We start from the raw sequence: 20,126 nt of genomic DNA, 5'->3' as shown, positions 1-20,126 counted from the left end.
CCCATCACTTCCCAATCTGTGTTTCTAATCTCCAAGTTTCTTGAAAGCCTTGTCGGAAAGTCCTACAAGGCTAAGAAACTCACAACGGGAGAAGTTCTGATAGAAGTTGAAAACAAACAGCAATCCTCTAACCTTCTCAAGCAAACGCGCATGGTAGATGTTGACATCAAGATCACGCCCCATCGCAGCCTCAATAGCTGCCAGGGCGTGATCTCTGATCGGGATCTAATGAATGAGACTGAAGCAGATCTGCTCGAGGGCCTCCGAGATCAGGGCGTGACAGCAGTGAGGCGAATCACCATACGCCGAAATGATGAAATAATTCCAACTAAGCACATAATCTTGACACTTGACCGCTCTAGCCTTCCTGAGTCGGTCAATGCAGGTTTCTTGAGATGTCCAATCCGACCCTACGTGCCAAACCCACGCCGCTGTTTCAAGTGTCAGCGGTTTGCGCACGGCACAACGTCTTGTCGTGGTAAATTGACGTGCGCAAAATGTGCAGCCCATGATCATCAAACTGACAATTGTAAATCCGAGAACTTCACCTGTGCCAACTGCCAGGGACCACACGCTGCCTATTCTAGGAGCTGTGAAAAGTTCAAACAAGAGAAACAAATCATTGCCTTGAAAGTCAACGAAAACATCACCTTCCCAGAGGCACGGAAGAGGTTCGCCTCCTTCCCTCTGGGCAGGTACGCCGACGCAGCTCGCCGGGGGGCGGAGCGGCGTCTGGTTTCGGCGGGGACCCAGTACCGCGAGTCGGACTTGGTCCCGCCCTCGCCCCCCCCTGGGTTGCCTCTGGCGGCCCAACCCGCCACCGCACCGCCTGCTAAGTCAGCAGCGGCTGTGGTGGCATCCACGTCCGTTGGGGATGCTGCTGCACCCTCTGTTTCCTCCTCTCCACCGGCCCGAAGCACATGCGAGGGCCCGGAGGAGATGGAGCTGGAGGAAACCGCAGCAGTTCCCACCTCCGCCGCACCGCCTGTGCCACCCGGGGCGCTCCTGACGCCCTCGGCGGTCGCGGCCAAAACGAAGGGCACCGCAAAGGGTGCCAGGTCCGGGGGGTCCGGTACGCCGGGTACCCCTTCCAAATCAGATGATGACTTGGATGTAGGACCCTTCCTGTCTGCTTCGCAGCGGAAGGAACGGGTCCCTCCATCTAAACCTCCAGAGGAGGTAAAGACACCCCGTCCAAGAGTCCAAGCCCCGAAAGACCCTACATAAATAGTCACACTCCAGTAGCTCTAATACATAATAATGGGAAGAGAAAATATCGTTCAATGGAACTGCAGAGGCCTTCTAAATAATCTTGACGACGTCTATGAGATTCTGCATGCTAATCAGCCAAGTGTAATGTGTGTTCAGGAAACACACCTGAATTCCAAGAACACAAATTTCTTGAATAGTTACCTGGTATACAGAAAGGACAGGGTTGGCTGCACACACTCTTCTGGCGGTGTGGCCATAATCGGTCGCAAATCCTTAGCATGCCACCCTGTCACCTTGAACACTATCCTGGAGGCTGTGGCAATTCGAACGATAATATTTAATAGGTTGATAACGGTATGCTCCATATACATTCCTCCTGATGTTTCACTTTTAAGCTCTGACTTCGAGGCGCTGGTTGACCAGCTGCCCGAACCATACATCCTGACAGGCGACCTTAATGCTCACAACACTCTTTGGGGCTCTTCTCGCACGGATGCCCGAGGTCGCCTCATAGAGAAATTCCTTACATCTTCAGGAGCATGCCTTTTCAACAGTAAACAGCCTACATACCATAACATAGGACACAACACATACTCATGTCTTGACTTGGCGATTGGCTCCGCAGTTCTCTTTCCTCTTCTCGAGTGGGGTGTGGGAACTGACCCATATGGCAGTGACCACTTCCCCACCTCACTTACATATATAGGTAAAGGCCCAAGCAGTTCCTCTTCCCATAATAGGTTCAATGAAGCACGAGCTGACTGGAATACATTTACAGAGACATCCAAACTACACCACACATCCATAGGACACCTACACGTTGAAGAAGCTACCCAACTCCTCACGGCGCACATCCTCGACGCCGCCGAAAAGTCCATTCCCCACGTCTCTGGTGCCCCGCGCAACCAGCGGAGGCCGTGGTGGAATGAGGACTGTAGGCGGGCGCGAGAGGCCCAGAACAAGGCGTGGGGTATCCTTCGTCGGTACCCCACGTCGGGAAACCTCCTCTTGTTCAAACGGGCCAAGGCATTAGGAAAACGTGTGCGCCGTGAGGCAAAACGAGAGAGTTGGCGTACATTCATAACATCAATAAACTCCTACACAGACACACGGAAAGTATGGACACGTATACGCAAACTCAAAGGACAACAGACACACAGCCTGCCCCTGGTCAGTACAACAGGGGACACTCTGGAAGACCAGGCTGACACACTCGCACAACACTTCCAACACGTGTCCAGTTCAGCACACTACACGAACACTTTCCTGAAACATAAAGCCTCTTGTGAAAAGAAGTCCCTACACGACAACAACAAATCACAGACTTCGTACAACTCCCTGTTTTCACTACATGAGCTGAGGGCTGCTCTGAGCACGTGTAAACCCTCAGCTCCAGGCCCAGACAACATTACATATACAATGATACAGAACCTACACACAGACACTCTTGTAACACTTCTTCACCTTTTCAACAAGATATGGCTTTCGGGGCACATTCCAATGTCTTGGAGGGATGCCATAGTTGTAGCATTCTTGAAAGAAGGGAAGGACCCTTCTTCTCCCGCTAGCTATCGACCCATTGCCCTGACCAGCTGCCTGTGCAAGCTTCTCGAGAAGATGATAAACCGGAGGCTCGTGTACTTTTTGGAGTATAACGGCCTTCTCGAGAGCTGCCAGGCAGGCTTCAGGGCGGGGCGATCCACGAATGATCAACTTGTGGCACTAGAGTCGTATATTAAGGATGCCTTCGTTCATAAACAGTTCTGTTTAACTGTGTTTTTCGACCTAGAAAAGGCCTATGACACCGCTTGGCGTTATGGGATCCTTACTGACCTGAAGTCATTCGGTGTTTCTGGTAATATGTTTAACACCCTTGCTAGCTATTTGTCGGAGAGAACCTTTCGCGTCAGAGTTGGTTCTGCACTGTCAAAGGTACACGTGCAAGAAAATGGCGTGCCGCAAGGCGGAGTTCTAAGCTGCACTCTCTTCATAGTAAAAATGAACTCCCTTGGGAAGGCACTGCCGCCTACAATTTCTTACTCCATGTATGTAGATGACGTGCAGATATCTTTTAAATCATTTAATATGTCCATCTGCGAACGTCAAGTCCAGCTCGGCGTCAAGAAGCTTGCCGGCTGGGCAGACAAAAATGGTTTTAAAATTAATCCCGGAAAGAGCTCTTGTGTTGTATTCTCCAGGAAGCGTGGGGTCCACCCGGACCCAGACATCACTCTTGCGAATGTGCCAATTCCTGTGAACAAGGAGCACAAGTTTTTGGGCATTTTATTCGATGAAAAACTTACATTCATTCCTCATGTCAAACAGCTCAAATGTAAATGCCTAAAGGCAATGAATATTCTTAAGGTTCTCTCACATCAATCTTATGGGGCCGACAAACAACTCCTGCTGCGCCTGTACACAGCGTTGGTGGGGTCCCGGCTCGACTACGGCAGTGTCGTGTATGGGTCGGCGACAAAGACCGCACTGAGAATGCTCGACCCAGTGCTGCATCTTGGCCTTCGCCTCTCATGCGGCGCTTTCCGCACTAGCCCTGTCGAAAGCCTTTATGTCGAGTGCGACAAGTGGTGTCTAGGGCATCAGCGGGAGTATGTTGACCTGCTGTATGCATCTAAGATTGTGTCCCTTACCAACCATCCTTTTAATCCCATCATGAACAATACATCAAACTTGCAACTCTTTTTAAATAGGCCATCTATTTCCTTACCTTTCTCTCTCAGAGTTAGGGAGGAGGCTTCTGCACTCACGGTCCCTCTTTCAGATACGCACAAGACACCCATCCATAATTTAATTCCACCATGGCATCTACATCCTATATCATGCGACCTATCATTCACATTAGTAGAAAAAAATAGGGTACCAAGGAGTGCAATTCTGCAGCACTTCCTGTTCCTGCAGGACAAGTACAGGCGCGCAGAATTCTATAGCGACGCGTCGAAAACTGGTTTTACTGTATCTTGTGCAGCACACGGACCAAATTTTACCGTAACTAAGACAATGAATTTTCATACCAGTATTTACACGGCAGAAGCCTATGGCATATTACTCGTTTCAAACCACATCCTCGAACATAAGATTCCAAAGTCCATCGTCTACACAGATTCTCTAAGTGTTGTGCAGGCATTGTCATCAGGAAGGTCGTCAAAAAACTATGTAATCAATGTTCTTTTAAAGGTTATAATGACTGCATATGCTTCAGATTTAGAAATAACCATATGCTGGGTACCAGGTCACTGTGGGATCCCTGGCAATGAGACCGCTGATCAAATGGCTAGTGCTGCTGCTCTCATGACCACAGTTGACATAACAACAGTACCTTACACCGACCTAAAGACACACATCAGACGACAGCTTCGTAACACATGGCAACTACACTGGAGTCAACAAACAGACAACAAACTACACGTAACAAAACCTCAACTGGGACGCTACATAACTGACTCACACAACAGATACACTGAAGTTGCCCTGGCTAGGCTGCGGATAGGTCACACACATGCGACGCACTCCCACCTGCTCACTGGAACTTCGGGACCCACGTGTAGCAGGTGTGGAAAGGGCCTATCCGTAGTCCACATACTAATCACATGCAAGGCACTTGACACAACACGACACAAACATTTCCCTGAATTATACAGGCGACACATTCCTTTGCACCCATCATACTTTTTAGCCGACGAACCCATGTTTTCTAGTCAACGTGTTTTTAAGTTTTTAGCTGAGGTAAACTTTCTGCAGCTCTTGTCATATCATGTGTAATCACCCTGGCCCTATACACCAGCCATCTCCATTGTCTTTTGTTTTGCATCACCTTTACTTTTAGTCGGATATTTTAGTATGTACAGTCTCATCATAATTCAGTAACTTCTTCTTTGGCGCTCTTTGCCCATAGTCGGCCTTGCGCCAATAAAACCCAACTATCATCATCATCAGTATAGCTGTCCTAGGGCGCGCGCTTATTTATTTATTTAGTACCATCTTGTGCGTGTACGGCGCTTATTTGACCCGATAAGTAGCGCGTCGTCGTCGTTGCAGGCGCAGCGCAATAAGAGCTCTGACGCGACGGTGCACGTCCTCTCGACTGACATTCCTCCGAGCCCGTCCCTCATAAGCCGTCGCCCCAAGGTCGAGTCGCTTGCAGTCTCGTCTGCGCCGCTGGCGTAGTGACCCAGTTTACATTTTTCTTTCCGTGCCTCGGTGGCTCCTCCTCCACGTTTTGTACGCCCCTCTCCCTCACGTTCAGCGCCCTCTGTTTCTGTGCCGTTAATGGATTCATTAACAGAGACATTCGCGACGTCCTTGGCCCACGACGGCTCGGATGTAGAACGGTCCGGATGCCGGCGCGTAGTACTGCCGGCAGCCCGCGAGATAGCGACACCGGCAGCGATCTAGCCTTTTTTTTGGGAACCCTTTCCGCACTGCTTATCTGTAGGTGCGTGGATCTCAACCTGGACTTGCGGCCGGCAGCCACGCCGCCGGTGTTTTGCAGTCGGGAATCACGTGACGTCGGACAGAGCATGTTTCGAAGGCCGTTGAGTCGCCATCGACCACAGCCCTGCGGGTGCTACCGGAGGACTTCCGAGTGACCAAGCAGTGGCGGCGCCAAAGATTTGACCAGTCCGACCGAAGATCAGCCGTACGACGACCTGCTGGTTCGCGCTACGCCCACTGCGTCGGATAAGTTCTCCAACTGCCACGGCGCACTTAGCATGTCACCTGCATCGAGTGCAGGCGCGAACAGCTGTTGAGGGAACCGTTGGGAAGAATGAGACCAATGGCCTTTACTGTTGTGACCGAAGCGATACCGGACTGACCGGAACGGCTTGCGGCTAGTGCTGCTGGGAGGGAGTGTCGGGCGAGAGGGCAGCTGTGTACGGCCGCGATGATCCTGCCGGACCCAACGCCGACGTTCGTGGCTCACCGGCCTCCGCGGAGTCCGTCGCCGCGCCCGGGCGTCCGCAGCGGGACACCGGACCGGACCCCGTGCCGCTCTGCTACCTGGAGCGGTAGGCGCAACAGGCGGAGGCCACCGGCTGCTCCTCCTCCGTACGCGTCTTCCGCAGCCTCGACGTCCGCTGCGAGCGGCGAAGGGGACGAGGACGACGACAGCAGCGACTGCAGCGTCCGTAGCGGACGCACTGCGGGTCGGACGAGCGCCGAGACCATGGCGGACGCCTTCCGCAACCCGTGGCACTGGGGCGCAGTGGCGCCGGTCGACACCCGGCTGCCGCCGACCCCGCCGCCGCGTTCTACGGCCAGCAGCCGTCGCCGCGTCCAAGTCGTTGCAGCGCCGCACCTCGACTGGGGACCCGCACTGGCCACGGCCTGGTGGTGGCATTCGGCGCAAGCATCGTGCCCGGCCTGGGCGCCTGTGAGTGTTCGCTGTGTGCACGCTGGCTAGCGAGAGAACGTGTGCCTACGCCGATTACCTCGTCCTTTAACTATACGAGGGTATACTTAAGCGTTACTGTGGCAGTCCTCTCACTTCGTGTAGAATTGCGAGACTTATGGTCGTTCCTTCACGGAAGGAGCAGCCCCGCGGATGTTCCTGCTAATTCAACATGATCCAGGTATTCATTCCTTTATCTGACCGTCTTTATGCGGAACTTGCGTACGTGGTTCCACCAATTTATAAAATAATGCTTTCAGTCATTCCCTTCGCCGCAGATCTCACTTCACATAGAATTTCCCAGCCCAGGATTGAAAGCATTTTGATCCTGTCCGGAGCGAGCTAGATTCGCGTGGATTTTCCCAGCGCTTCCAAGGTTGCGCGCTGAAATTGCCGGAGTGGGGCCTGCCAGCTCCAACACCGAGTGTTTGGTCTGCGCATGTTTTCAAGGCGCAAGCAGTTGTTTGCCTTTATTTCTTGATGGAAACGTCTTCACTGCCAACATCGACTCGCCGCCAAGTCCATCAGACAGCCACTGGCTCCTTGCAACTTCCGGGCTGCTCCAGCACCGGACAGTCTCTGCCCTCGGAGAGCGAGCTGTCTCAGGCCTGCCTAGTAGAACGCTGCTTGAAGGCAAAACTTTGTACCTTACCAGCCAACCGTTCTTTCGTGGCGTGCGGGACAAGAAACTCAACGCGGCGGCGTGGGGTGGGGCAGAGGGTTTCACTCACGGAGCATACTGTAGATTGCGCGGCGAATTTACCCAGCGTTCCCCGCGCACCGGAGTTGATCCCCTCGGCGGTCGCGTCGGCGGGACCATTCCGTCGGCTTTGTCGTCTGCTTTAGCGACGGTTGTTTTGGGCCTGTTTTGGCGAAGCTGCGCGCCCATTGCGCACTTCCTTCGTACGGCTTAACTTGTTCGACAACACCTCCAGGCTAACCCGCACCCGGCGGAATTAAGTGGTCGTACGGCAAACATACGTTGAAGGGACACTGAAGTGATTTGTAAACATTGCGGGATTACTGCACAAATTATAGTCTGGAGTCCATAGGCCATGTTTCGACCACTCTGAGCGCGTTTACGCGAATTTATTTAGTAGAAAAATAAATTCGAAAATGCTGTGCTCCTCTCTCCACCGTCGCCCATTTTCTGTGGTGTTTTCGTGTGACGTCAGGAAGAGATGAGCTGGCAATTGGCTGCGCTACTGCACGGCTCGCCGACCTTCCGACAGAGTCAGTCGGCCCAGCGTTTAGTGCTCCGGCAGCCGACGGGTCGTCGCAATTCGCTCGCTCAGTTGAAACTAACCCACTACACGTTTGTGAATGGAAGAATTTGCTTTACTTTGTTAGTTTGTACACTGTATCAAGCTCCGAGTCCGGGTCGCTCCCCACAAGTGCACATGCGACGCTTCGCTGACTGTAACGTTAGTAGGCAAAGCTAAGGCCACTTGAAGGCGGGAGAAGAGTCAGCGAAGTCAAATGGGTACTGAGGAAATAAAATCAACTGAAACTTTTACCATACAGTGCAAAACTAGGAAGCAGGAAGTCCCTTTTGCTCTGGGTGAACAAGCACAGCGGTCAGCAGCACGACCACTCATCTGCGAACGCTCTTCCGTCTAAGAAAGGCAATTGCTAGACGTTAGATACTGGGGAAGTTTGGGGGACGCTTCCTGCACCAGCGCTTTTCATCAGTCTCTGCTCTCCGTTTTCTTTCTCCCGACTCACGGCCGTGGCCGACGCTGCTGCTGCGTTCGGGACTCCGCCTCGCGAATTCCAGGCATAGCCTTGTTTAAAGGAGGCTGTGCTCCACACTCTTTGTTCTAGAGCCAGGTGCGTGAATTCAAGTGAGTCGCACGGGCCATTGTTGTGGGTGTCGTTTAAAGCCTTTCTTTCCAACCATTTTCATAGCGTGGATTGGAGCCAATTTTTTTTTTTCGTCACCATGGCTCCGAAGCACGTCCCTCGGGCACGAACGCCCCACGCCGCATCGGACCTCCTGAACGAGCCACCTAACTCACCCCCACCCTACCTCCCTTCTGGACATCTGCCGAAAATGGAACTGCGGGAAGAAATTTACGAGGAGGTCGGTGTTACCTCGAACCAGAGGCCCGCTTTGACTTCCTATGACGAGTTGGCTGCGACGAGTGGGCCTGTTCCCGCGCGAGCCACCATTGGTAATCTCTCAAGCACGCAGAAAAAAAAAAAAAAAGCCAGAAGCCGAGTGCTTCCGGTCGGTTTCCTCTCCTCCGTTATATCCTTTCGCACCCAATCAATCCCCGCGTCCTCGGTGTCATGCGGCATCCCCCATGCTAACCTTTTCTTTCCTCCATGCCCATGCTACAGTGCGTGCAGCAGGTGTTGATGGCCATCGAAACGACGGACCGCGTCCTCCTCACCTAGGGTTACCACCTGACCGATTTTGGACCGGCCCGACCGGTTTTTTAGACAGCGGGCCGGTTGGCAGTCTGTACCTAAAACCGGCCGACATTGGCCGGTTTTTTTGGTCATCGGCCATGGTTATTTCTTTTTCGGCCTTTCTTAAGCGTCAATACAGCAACTACACCGATAAATATGTGTCGACAAGCTGTGCAAAGATACGCGAGCAGAGAAAATGCTCGGCCGCGTGCGGTTCCTGAGGTGGAAGCTATGGCACCAAAGGGAGGAACCACGGGAGGAACAACACTACGAAATGCCGCCGGCGCGGTCAGCAAGTGCGGTTACTTTTCAGTGCAGCACATTCACAGCAATAAGCAAAATATCAATCACTTTCAGTACAAACGTTGATTTCTCTGTAGGAAAACGCTACAATAAATGGCATTGCATGTGAAAAAAAAAAAAAAAAAAACGCCGCCGTTTTTTTACCACAAATTCAACCTTCTATATACCCCCCCCCCCCCCCCCCCCGCCGCCCTCGCAGGGCCGGTTTTTTCCTTTGGGGAAAGGTGGAAACCCTATCCTCACCTAGCGCGGCAGCGCTCGCAAGAACTTACCATCATCATCGCATACACTGGGTCAGGAGAAGCGCACTTTCAGGGGCACTTCCGGCGCAGCGTTCGATTTATCGAATGTGCCCGTGATAGAGAGTTCGATACACGCGTACAGCAGAGCAGCGCTATAATTCTGCATGGGATTTCCAAGGGGATGTTCAGACTGTTCGATACAGACAATATATCGGTGTATCCGTGTTCGACCGTAGCATGATTTTGTGGCTTATCGAAGGATGGGAAGGGTATACACTCCGTGAATTACCTTGCGACACGAGTGTTCTTGGGGTGCGACGCGTCTGCGTTGTTTTGTCGCTGTGCGGCGCATGCGGCTTTGCTGTGATCGTACGCCCACGTGTCTTTTGGGAGCAGGTAGCAGAAGCCCGCTAAAGTAGGTTGACCCGGTAAAAAAAACGTCCGCTTTTGTATCAGCGGACGTTGACCGCCCGAACTGCGCGACCCGCTGGCCTGCAAAGAGTGTCGTGTCCGTGAACCTGAAGGGGGCTATGGAGAGCGGCGGTAATCGAATAGGCTGTGAGAGCGGAGACCGGAAGAACGGTACCTTTTAAGGAGATCTCAGCACGAAGGGGGAACAGGCGAAGCCGGTCGGCTGGCCGTTGCCGGGCGCACTGGGCGTCCTCCCGTGCGCGCAACTCAGCTCCTCGCCGGAAGCGTCGACCTCTTCCCGGACGGTGGCCTGCCCGCGGTGCCCACCCGCCGTCGGAGGCGATCAGCTTGGACGGACCGCTGTCCGAAGCGGTGACGATACACACGTGGGCGGTAGCGGAAGAAGGGCCAGCAGCAGCGGCGGCTCTATTTGAGGAGCGCGAACCCCGCGGTTAAACTTAGCTCGCTGCTGCGTCCGCGAGCCGCCTCCTCCCCTCCGCGTGCCGACGACGTCGCGCGCGCGCGCGCTTCGCGCCCTTACTTTTCCGAAAACGTGCGCCCGACGAACCGAGCGATATCGACTCGGGGTGCCTGGCTGGCCCTCCGCATGCCAGCCGCCCCACTTCTGTGGCCCCTCGAAAAGGGCTGTTTTGCTGCGCCCGCGGAGCCCTGACTCAAGCACGATAGCCGCAAGCCCCGACCGAGTGTTTTGTGCCGCCGCCGCCGATAGCGGCACGCATGGATACCGTCAGCGTCATGCGGGCCCCTGCGGCGTGCGCGCTCGGGGCGACCATATTCCGACCGGAGGGACGTGACGGCCGCCGAGCCATCGAGGGGCGGCTGCTCGGACGCGTCCTCTTGACAGCCCGCCCGCTCCTGCTGGAAGGCTTCTCCGCGCTGCCTGTTCGGGGGACCTTCGGGACGGACACGTCCGATTGACTGGACCAGACGAAGCACGTGCGTCACTGCTCTGTGTGTGTCCATCGGATTGGTAGATACGCAACATCTGCTTCCGGCCTCCCGCTGAAGCCCCGATCGGCTGCTGCCTAACCGCCGCGGGCACTCGTTCCCGAAGACAGTGGACCTTGTACGGCTGCTCCCGGTTGTCTCGGCAAAGTGCTTCTACGGAACTGCACCCGCGCAACTCGAGGGCTGCTGAAAGACTTCGTTGGGCTGGACACTAGCGCATCGGAGCGCAGCCTGCTGCATCAACCGTCGTCCTGGGAGACAGCGTCTTCTGCGGGAGTCTGTTGCCGGCGCCCGGCATGGCCGGCCATGTACTACGGGCCTCGCATGCAGTCTAGCCCGAGCCGCCGGGCCTGGGCAGGAGCGGCCGGTGGCGAGGGCGTGGCGGACATGAGCGCGGCCGAGGAGCTGGCCAACTCGTCGCCCAGCACGTCCGGCTACTCGACCCCGTGGTCGGCGTCGCTGCAGCGGTCGCAGGCGCGCCGCCGGCTCGACCACCTGGACGACCGTGGCGGGGACGACGACGACGAGGACGGCGGCACGAGCACGCCCACGCCATTGCGCCCTGCCGGCGAGGCCCCCTCGGCGGACTGGCCCGCCGAGTGGAGGAACCGGCGGCGGCGGCGTCCCGCGCGCTCCTCGGACCACGAGCAGCGGGGCCGCTCGCCGCACGTCCGCTCCGCAGCGGCGTCCTGGGGGGGCGACGAGCGCCGGAGCCTGGACGCGTGCGACCCGCAGCTGCTGGCCGTCATGGCCGCGGCCGCGCAGCCGTGGATCGCGGCGGCCGCCGCGGCCGCCTCTTCTCCGCCGCCCACTCCGTGCTGCTGCTCGCCGGCCCCGTGCGGCCCCCCGCACGCCGGCTGCCCGCAGCAGGCCTGGTCGGCCCAGCGCAGGCCGCAGCAGCAGCGGGGCTGCGCCTTCGGCGGTGCCAACTGGGCCCCGCCGCCGTCGCACTGCGGCCACTGCTGCGTCGACCAGACGGTGCCCCACGTGGCAGCAGCGCCCTGCCACGCGTGGGTCGGGGCCGGCCGGTGCAGGGTGCGTCGTGAGAGGGCGGCCGACGCGCTGCCGTCGTCTTGTTTGGGGAAAAAAGGGGGAAGAGTACAGCAGGGGCCAAAATGTGAAGTGGCGAAAGCGTTCTTTGTCAGCAATTCAGTGCTTGCATTCTTCACCCTGCATGCCATGGTCATGCATCTGCTCCTCAACCAGCTGCTTGCAGTGAGGCTCCAATGATGCCAAGTGAGCTGTGGCAGATCAGAAAGATTCCACCTGCTGGCTAAGGAGGCACACCGCAGCCAGCACAGGTGGCTCCAGCTGGTGCATGCGTACAAGGTTCCGCAGTTAGCACGCTGACTGTCTCGGAAATTCATGAAACAAAACAGGCGAGCAGGTGGATGCGCGCACACACCCAGTCCGAACAGGCTGGCATTCTGGGTTGACGGGTTCAGTGTGCTTCACACTGGATAGGCACCTTGTCCTGTCTTGATGCCGGTGCTGTCAAAATGTGTCAACAGCCGCCGAACACGTTGCAGGCACTGTAATGTTAGAGTATGGTCCGTAGAAATTTGGCTACTCTGCCGTTTAGGCCAGTTTCGCATTACAACGATGTGTCGCTGCAGCGATGAAAGTGCGCAAAGAACAGCACTCTGGTTGGCTGTGGCACCCTCTCAGTGCACCTTGCAGCACACTTCCCAGGTTTGCCATTTAGGCATTTTTAACAATCACATTGCTGCTTTAATAAATTTTTTCGTAAAATTGGGTATTTGCTTACTTTTTCTCGCCTGAATTATCTTCTCTAGTAATGAAAGTGAAAAATTAGCGACACCGCTTTGACACCGCTTTTAGCCGTGGTCGTTTGCACACTGCGGTGAGCACCCGATCAGAGGCAGCAACAGTACTGTTCACATTTAAAAAAGCTTAAAAATTCCAAAATACATTCACACCCGAAAAGGAATGCAGACAAATAATATCAGAGAAAGCTATCAAAACAATTTATTTTGTAGAAAAATCTCTCACTAGCAAAAAAGGGCCAGTATACTGAGAGGGCGCTGCAGTCGACCGGTGTGCGGTATGCAAAAGGCTTCTGTTGGAAGGCCTCAGCTGGCAGACTAGCCAAACTTCCAGGGTCTATAGCATGGATCTCAAACACACAGCCTGCGGAGCCTTTGATTGCGGCCCGTCTTACCCTTGAGTGTCATTGTTCAGTTATTTTTATTTGTTTTTGTGAATGCGCGAGTGCGTGCCTTGCTCACTTAGCCAAAGACTGCTTGAAAACGCGTTGATATTGTCTTTCGCAGCTTCATCTTACCAGAGTGGACGCCCTTCAGTCATCCTGGGAATGGGTACCAATATGTTTCTCGAATCGTGGCACCAAATTCCGTTCAGAAAGGACTCGGCAATTTACAAGATGTGGGAAAGGACTTGTTTCTCTCGAATGGCAGCGTTAGCTGGCATTTTGGTAATCCCCCCTCGTTTCAACATTCATCGCTGCCCGGGTTTCCTTGTAGGACTAAATTTAGTGACTGTGGCCCACTCACTGATGTGAGTTTGAGGCCCCTCGACTACAGTATAGAGGGCCCTTCATTTGCGACATTAAGTGGCCATGCCACAAGAACGCGTGCGCTTGTACGATGTCAGACTGTAAACGTGCCTTTAGTGTGGGTGGAGATTAACTCTGGTTACGGCGGAAAAACGGCCAATTTTGAGTGCTTCCACAAAACTATTTTTTTCTCTTGAGCTAGTGGACACATTTAGCATTGCTATGCATGTCATTGTAGCTTATAGACTGCTCTTACAAACACATACCAGCAGTTTTGTGAAAGGTACAGTTACTTACAGTTTATTAGTCAAATAATCAGAAAAAAATGCACAAAAAAAGTATACACGCAATGTATATAGGCGATTGTAATGAGTCTAATAATTATTTTAAAAATTATAAGATATACAAATTGTTCCTACATTTCTTGGCTATGATTCAATATATATATATCAACGCTGTACACCAAGTTTTGTATTTTTGTGGGCCCGTCAAACTAGCAGAACTGACGGCTGTGCTACTCCTCGAAGCCACTCGACTGTAAGTCAGTCATGCATCCAAGCACACTTTGTGTTCTGGCACAAAATCCTTTTCACTTTAATGGTAAAATCTAGAAAAAAAAAATCCAGCGCTCTTGAGAGGTGTCGGGTATCGCTCCGTTAGCGGTAATCTGACATGAGTGCCAGGCTATCATGAAGGTAATAATGTGATATGACGCGGCGCATTTGTCAAAATATCCCTACCGTACGTTGTCCAGACCCTACACACAAATGTAAAGCCGCAGTCGTCTGATAGGAAGCCCGTTTTGTTTATAAATACAGCGGGACGCCATTTTCACACAACTCGCCACTACCGCGGGTTCAAATTTCACTCTTGGCGCGGTCTCTGCACGCGAAATATCAACAAAACATAATAAAATCGAAAAATGAGTTGCAATAAACACGCCAGATGGCGTTAGTTGTCCGACAGACGCCGCCGTTTTTAGCTTTCGCGGGACGTTTGAAATCATCGGACACCGGCGTCCGATGGCCTATGGCGCCGTACTGAAAGAGTTAACATCACTTCGGTAGATTAGTTCTATGCCAAGTGAAGAGGACTTTTCTTCCAGCTTTGGGAATGTGACTGGAAAAATTCTCTGCTGTTGACTACAGCGCTGTTGGTAGTTGTATTTGCTACCAATTCATGAACTTGTACTAATGCATTCTGCAAGTTCATCAGGGAGGTGCGTAGCTTCCTAAATTTTTATACAGTGCATCTTATTTGGGGCAAATCTCAGGTGATCTGAATGCTCTCTTTGGCTTGTGGGAAGATGTTTGTGTAGAGAGAGCGTTTTTTTTTTTTTTTTTTGCTTTGCTTCCAAGTGAATCCACTGAAAAGGCTTGCCTCCCAGTTCACCCTTGCAACCAAAAGTTTGAACCAGCGAGTTAGTCTTTACAGGCATTTATTGAATGTGGATGCTGCTTCCATCAGTGAACGTCTGCTTTCATTTTGTTGAGGGGAGGCAAGCTGTCCCTGGTGCACAGAGGGGAAGGGGAGCATTCAAGTTTCTCTGTTCGAAAAATTGAACTACATTGTTAAAAAACAAAAAACAAATGTGTGACTAAGCTAGGTTAACATGTTTCTGAATGGAATGGAAGTGCAGTTACACGGATTGTAGGTGGGCCAGTTGGTGCATAAGGTGGTAAAGGAGGACGACAAGAGAGACGACAACTGGCCCGCTTACAATCCGTACGTGGCAGTCAATTGCTCCTACATGGGGCTAGTCTTCTGTTTCTCTTCCATTGTATCTTCGAGACTGTTCAGGAGAAAGTTCAGGTAGCCTCTGCGCTGACCTCGACTATGAAGCTTTGCGCTCTTTACGCCTGGCCTTCAGGTGCAAGCAGAGGCCAGCTGCCTCTAGTGTTGCTCGCTTCACGATTATGGGAGCTTCGAGTGTGTGTATGTTTTGGGGCTGTCGCAACTGTTGCAAGGGGCAAGCGTTGCCGTAGTAGCTCGGCCCAGTGCGGGTGTGTGTGTGCTGACGGGGGTTTTTTGTTTGATGTGCAGACCCCAGTGTCTGGTGACTATGGAGACCTGCAGGAGAAGGTGTCACACCTGGAAGCGGAAAAGGAGAACCTCGCGCTGCAGGTTTGTGGCACACTCTCACTTGCGGGACCTCCAAGGGGCATGTATTCCGGTGGGAAAGCAATGGGTAGGTGGCACTGCGTGATAACATCGTGCGGCCCTCCCCCCAGTTCCCTTCTGGTTGTTCTCTTTCAGAGCCCTGTTTATCAGACTCGAGTGCATGACCAGCCACTTTGTTTCATCCATTGCGCACTCACCGTGGTCGGTGCACTGGGCCCAGAGTGAAGGATGTGTCGCTGCCACAAGGTGGCCTGCCCATGTATGCCTGCATTTGAACAGTGGTTTAGTGGAAGGGCACGAAATCTTGTCCCGCCGCAAAAGAGGGCAGTGTAGCTCACAGTGGAAGCCCCTTCCTCCGTACTCTCTGTAACAGCATAGTGTGTTTGAGCGTGGTGCGTGTGAGCGCACTTGCATGTGCCTTGGCCCTTCCTTTAGTGGGCGTGATAAGGGAGACCGAGCTGCCTTCTGCATTAATGCCCTGCTGTTAACGACGCCCCGCTGCAGGTGAGCGTGCTGAGCGACCAGCTGGAGCTGCAGAAGGAGAAGCTGGTGGAGCTCGAGTCGGCCCTCTTGGACAAGAAGCTGCTGCTCGACCGCACCGAGCAGCTGCTCAAGCAGGTGCGGCTCCTCTTCTCGCTAGTGTCACTGCATTAAGGGTTACAGGTTATCGGCACTCTTTTCTCCTATTGTTCCGTGTGGCCGCCGTGATCGTTGGTCAGTTCGCATCACGTGACATTTGTTCACACTGTGATGGCTCATGGCCGCCGCCATTTTGTTGTTTGTGCGTTTTCGGTCGGCCAGCTGTGGTGGTCTTACCTTGCCCTGCCTGCTCTGCACCTACGTGCGACGTCGTCATTTCGAACGTAAATTAAAGATACCATGCTTCGCGGCATTGCAGCTGCAGAAGTGTGTCCAAAGAGGCCATTTCGCTGTGTCTTCAGTACGGTTGCTTACAAATGACCTCGTCAAAGTTAGTGGTGAAACCACAGAAGCAGCAACTTGGAAACACTGATAAACACCAAAATGGCCGCCGTTGCTCACTTGCGTGCCTCAGTGTCGGTTCTCTGATGCCTTATTTAGGGACACTGCCTTTCCCCTTTTTTGTCCCCCTTCTTGGACTGACCAAGGCGGGTGGGGAGGAGCCTACTTGCAAGGGTCACTCGGGAACCACACAATCACGGGGTGTAGAAGATGAGGGAGGCCTGCAGGGCACAGTCTTGCACCTGACTGATTTCACAGCCAGGGGGAACTAGGCCAGGAGCAGAGGAGATTGGTAGGAGAACTCAGCACCATGGCTTGTCGCAATCACAGTATCATTGTGGGGTCAGCCCGTCTGTCAGGTGCACAGCACAAGGTTGCACACTGGAGGCATCTCCGCTGTGCCCGTCAGATCTGTAACCACCCTGCAAGACCCAAGAGGTCCTTCGAGCTTACTGTGTGTTATCTTTGTCATTGCTTTGGTGCAGCTGTGCCTGCCTAGGCACCCTTCCAACCGGTTTTCTCTTCTAATCTATCGCATGCCAGTAAGACTGTTGGTAATGTAAGGTGAGACCTCACCCTCACTAAGCTGCTTTATTCAGGAACAGAATAAGAAAAACTGAAGCGAATGCAAATCCGATAAGCAGTTCCCAAGATGTTGCTAGGATGTGCAGCCGCAGTATGGAGAAAATCTGTTTTGAGGGAACGGTTCTCGAGAGTTGTGCGCATGTCTTGTGGCCTAGGGTGGACCCACAGCATAGCTAGAGGTTTGTTGTCTGCCAGTCTCGTTTGCTGTCCTTGCTCACCTCCTTGCCCGTCCGGAGGGGCAGTGCTGAACGTTCCTTTCCCTCTTCTCTGCCCCCAGGAGATGATGCTGAAGAAGAAGATCGAGGCCGACCGGCTGGACCTGCTGGCAGACATGCCTGCGCTCAAGCTCAAGCTGGTCACTGCCGAGCGGGAGAAGTCCGAGCTCGAGAGCAAGGTCAAGAAGCTTGAGGTGATCAGAGCCCTTGCTCCGTTGCCAGGCATAGGGGTAGGGGGGGGGGTGCAAGTAAAAAAAGGCTGTCAAATCTCAGCTGGGGTGCATGCCCAGCCACACAACAGTGGATAAAATTCAATGAAACGGGAAGGCGGGCTTGCCACGGGGGCTGAGTGGCTCAGGTGTTGTTGGTTGCACGGCTGAGCCCAAGGATGTGGGTTCAATCCCGGCCATGGCAGCCACTTTTCTGATGGAGGCGAGAAGCAAAAACGCACGTGTATCAAGATACACGTGTATCGTGTATCGAAAACGCACGTGTATTGAGTAACACTTGTTAGCCCAGTTGGTTTTCCAGGCCCTGAAGGCTGTGCCAGTGGGGCAGTGCAGTTACTTACACCACCATTAAGAAGCAACTGGTCTCAGGCAGCTAAAAAAACAAGCAGAGAAAAATTACGAGAACACCGAAGCACACGCTATGATGTAGTGATTGCTGAAGCATTGGGCTAAGTTGCAGAATGCGTCTTGTTATCATCATCATCACCACCGTCCTCTCTCTTGGCGTCTTTTTCTTTTCTTTTCTCAGTTACTATGACTCAGCTTATGCCTGCCAAGCGAGAAGGACATTTAGTGGAAATGTACTGTGGTAACGTAATTACTAGGGGTGTGCGAATATCAATTTTTTAATTTCGAAGCGAATTCGAATAATAAAAACAAAGTTCGAATCGAATCGAATATTTTTCGAATACGAATACTTATGGTTTTTTGTAAAATTAATGTTTTCGCCATCTAGAGACACAAAAACTGCAACTTTGCACAACAAATCGCACAAAGTAAAATTAGGAATTACACAATACCATTGCACTCAACAGATTAAGGTCTGCACTCACTTAAATGTTAACATGGAGAAAGGTTAACTGCTCAACATGTTCGGGGAGCAGTGATAACCTCCTGCTCGTCACCACTTTACCAGATATCGAAAACAGCCGCTCACTTGAGACCCTAGTAGCTGGCATGTCCGAGCCCGTGCACATTGCCGCGCGCTGATACAGTAAAATCTTGATTATACTAATCTCGCGGGACTGCGAAAAATATTCGTATCATCCGAAATTCGTATGAACCAACACAGACCAAAAAATTTAGCGCTGAAAAAAGTTTTCGTTTATTTCTTTTCCTACTTTCGCGTGAAGAAATTCGTGATTTTTCTGCTTTTTTGAACCCCCGTGTCGCAAAGCAGTCCTTTCTGGAGCACGTAAAGCTTCGCGCTCGTCTCCTCACTCGGTGTGCCCAAGCTCGCTACACGCCGCAACAGCCAAGCGAGAACCGCATGGTGCGGTTTTGCACGCGATTCTCTCGCCTCGGCTCTGCGAGCGCTGTAGTTTCACGCCCACATCGACGATTTCGCGCCCGCGGTAGCGCCTACCTCAGTCCGAAAATGACGCAGTACCGCAGTACGCCGCGGCAGAATGGAGGAGCCTGACTACTTGCGATGAGATCGAGACAGCCGGCTTGGCTCCGCCAGAGACGGTTAGGCTTAGCACCCCGGCAAATATTTTATGGGCGCTTTCACTAGCGGCGCGGATGATGTTTTATAGTACCGTTATCGCATGAATTATCAGCTCCTTTACCGCACAAGCAACTTCGTGTCTCCCTTGAGCCGAATTTTAAAGAGCGGTTAGAAGCGGTCGCTCGAGCGCCCGCGCCACTTCGCGGCTGGAGCCGACGCCATGTTGACGTCGCTGGCCGCGCCGCGCGCAGCGTGGGGGTGGTTTCGCGGCGGTGTCAGCGCGTTGGGCGTGCGCAGAGCGTTTTCGCGAGCAGAAAACAACAGCCCGGCCGTTTCTGGAGAAAGAGTGACAAACAGGGGAGCGAGAGCCGTCACTTGCTCGTTCAGCAGTCGGGTGCCTCGCCGGCTCGTTCGTACCTTCCGCCGGGCCGCGCAGGTCCGTTCGTAACAGCCGAAATTTTTCCCATTGCAAACGATGCAGAAAAGCGGCCACCTCAGCCGGGAATCAAACCCGTGACCTCGTGATCAGCAGCGCAACGCCTTAGCCACTGAGCCACCTCGGCGGGTGGTAATGTAATTACCCTGCCCAAATTACTTCTGTAGGGCTCAGCACATGCCTCCAGCGCATGTTTCTATCTCATAGTCCCCATCGCGTTCACTGTGTCCACCTTCAGTCTTCTTGGCTCATTGAGTCATGGTGGTGTTGGGGATGGGGGCTCTTCTCTTGCATTGCGGAGGCCCTGGGTTCGATTCCCAGCTAGACCAAAAGTTACCCAGTTTTTTTTTGTTCCAAGTCAGTTATTTTGCTTTGTTTGCAGGAACTTCCCTGACAAATTGAGCAGCAATGTATGCATTCTTTCACCTTTTTTTTTGTTGAGCCATTTGCCTTTTTGTGCATGGTATCTTGGCCATAATGCTGTCGGATTTACAACCAAACCAGGTAACTGATGTGTTCTGATTAAAGTCGGTGAGTACATCTATACACTACCCTTGTAGCCATAGTGCAAAAATGGATGCAGGACAAAAAGAGATGACAGTGAGCACTAATC

The 20,126-nt window shown here is 53.0% G+C and overlaps 1 protein-coding gene across 4 annotated transcripts in view; it reads left to right on the top strand.

Moving 5' to 3' along the window:
- Liprin-beta (liprin-beta 1) overlaps positions 1–20,126 on the top strand; it is a 104,596-nt gene that overhangs the window by 22,192 nt on the left and 62,278 nt on the right. For 2 of the 4 annotated variants that reach the window (XM_077705027.1, XM_077705026.1), the window contains exons 1-4: positions 11,075–11,994; positions 15,539–15,619; positions 16,121–16,234; positions 17,460–17,591. In XM_077705027.1, the coding sequence (XP_077561153.1) occupies positions 11,266–11,994; positions 15,539–15,619; positions 16,121–16,234; positions 17,460–17,591 (1,056 nt within the window). In that variant the 5' untranslated portion in view covers positions 11,075–11,265. Of the gene's footprint in view, positions 1–11,074; positions 11,995–15,538; positions 15,620–16,120; positions 16,235–17,459; positions 17,592–20,126 lie in introns of those variants that run through there. The other 2 variants (XM_077705029.1, XM_077705028.1) reach the window with 1 other exon arrangement.

The sequence above is a fragment of the Haemaphysalis longicornis genome, unplaced genomic scaffold (assembly GCF_048455015.1).
Source record: "Haemaphysalis longicornis isolate Haplotype H1 unplaced genomic scaffold, Haemaphysalis longicornis Haplotype H1 scaffold_3, whole genome shotgun sequence".
Classification (NCBI taxonomy): Eukaryota; Metazoa; Arthropoda; class Arachnida; order Ixodida; family Ixodidae; genus Haemaphysalis; species Haemaphysalis longicornis.
This window is presented reverse-complemented; position numbering and strand designations above follow the sequence as displayed.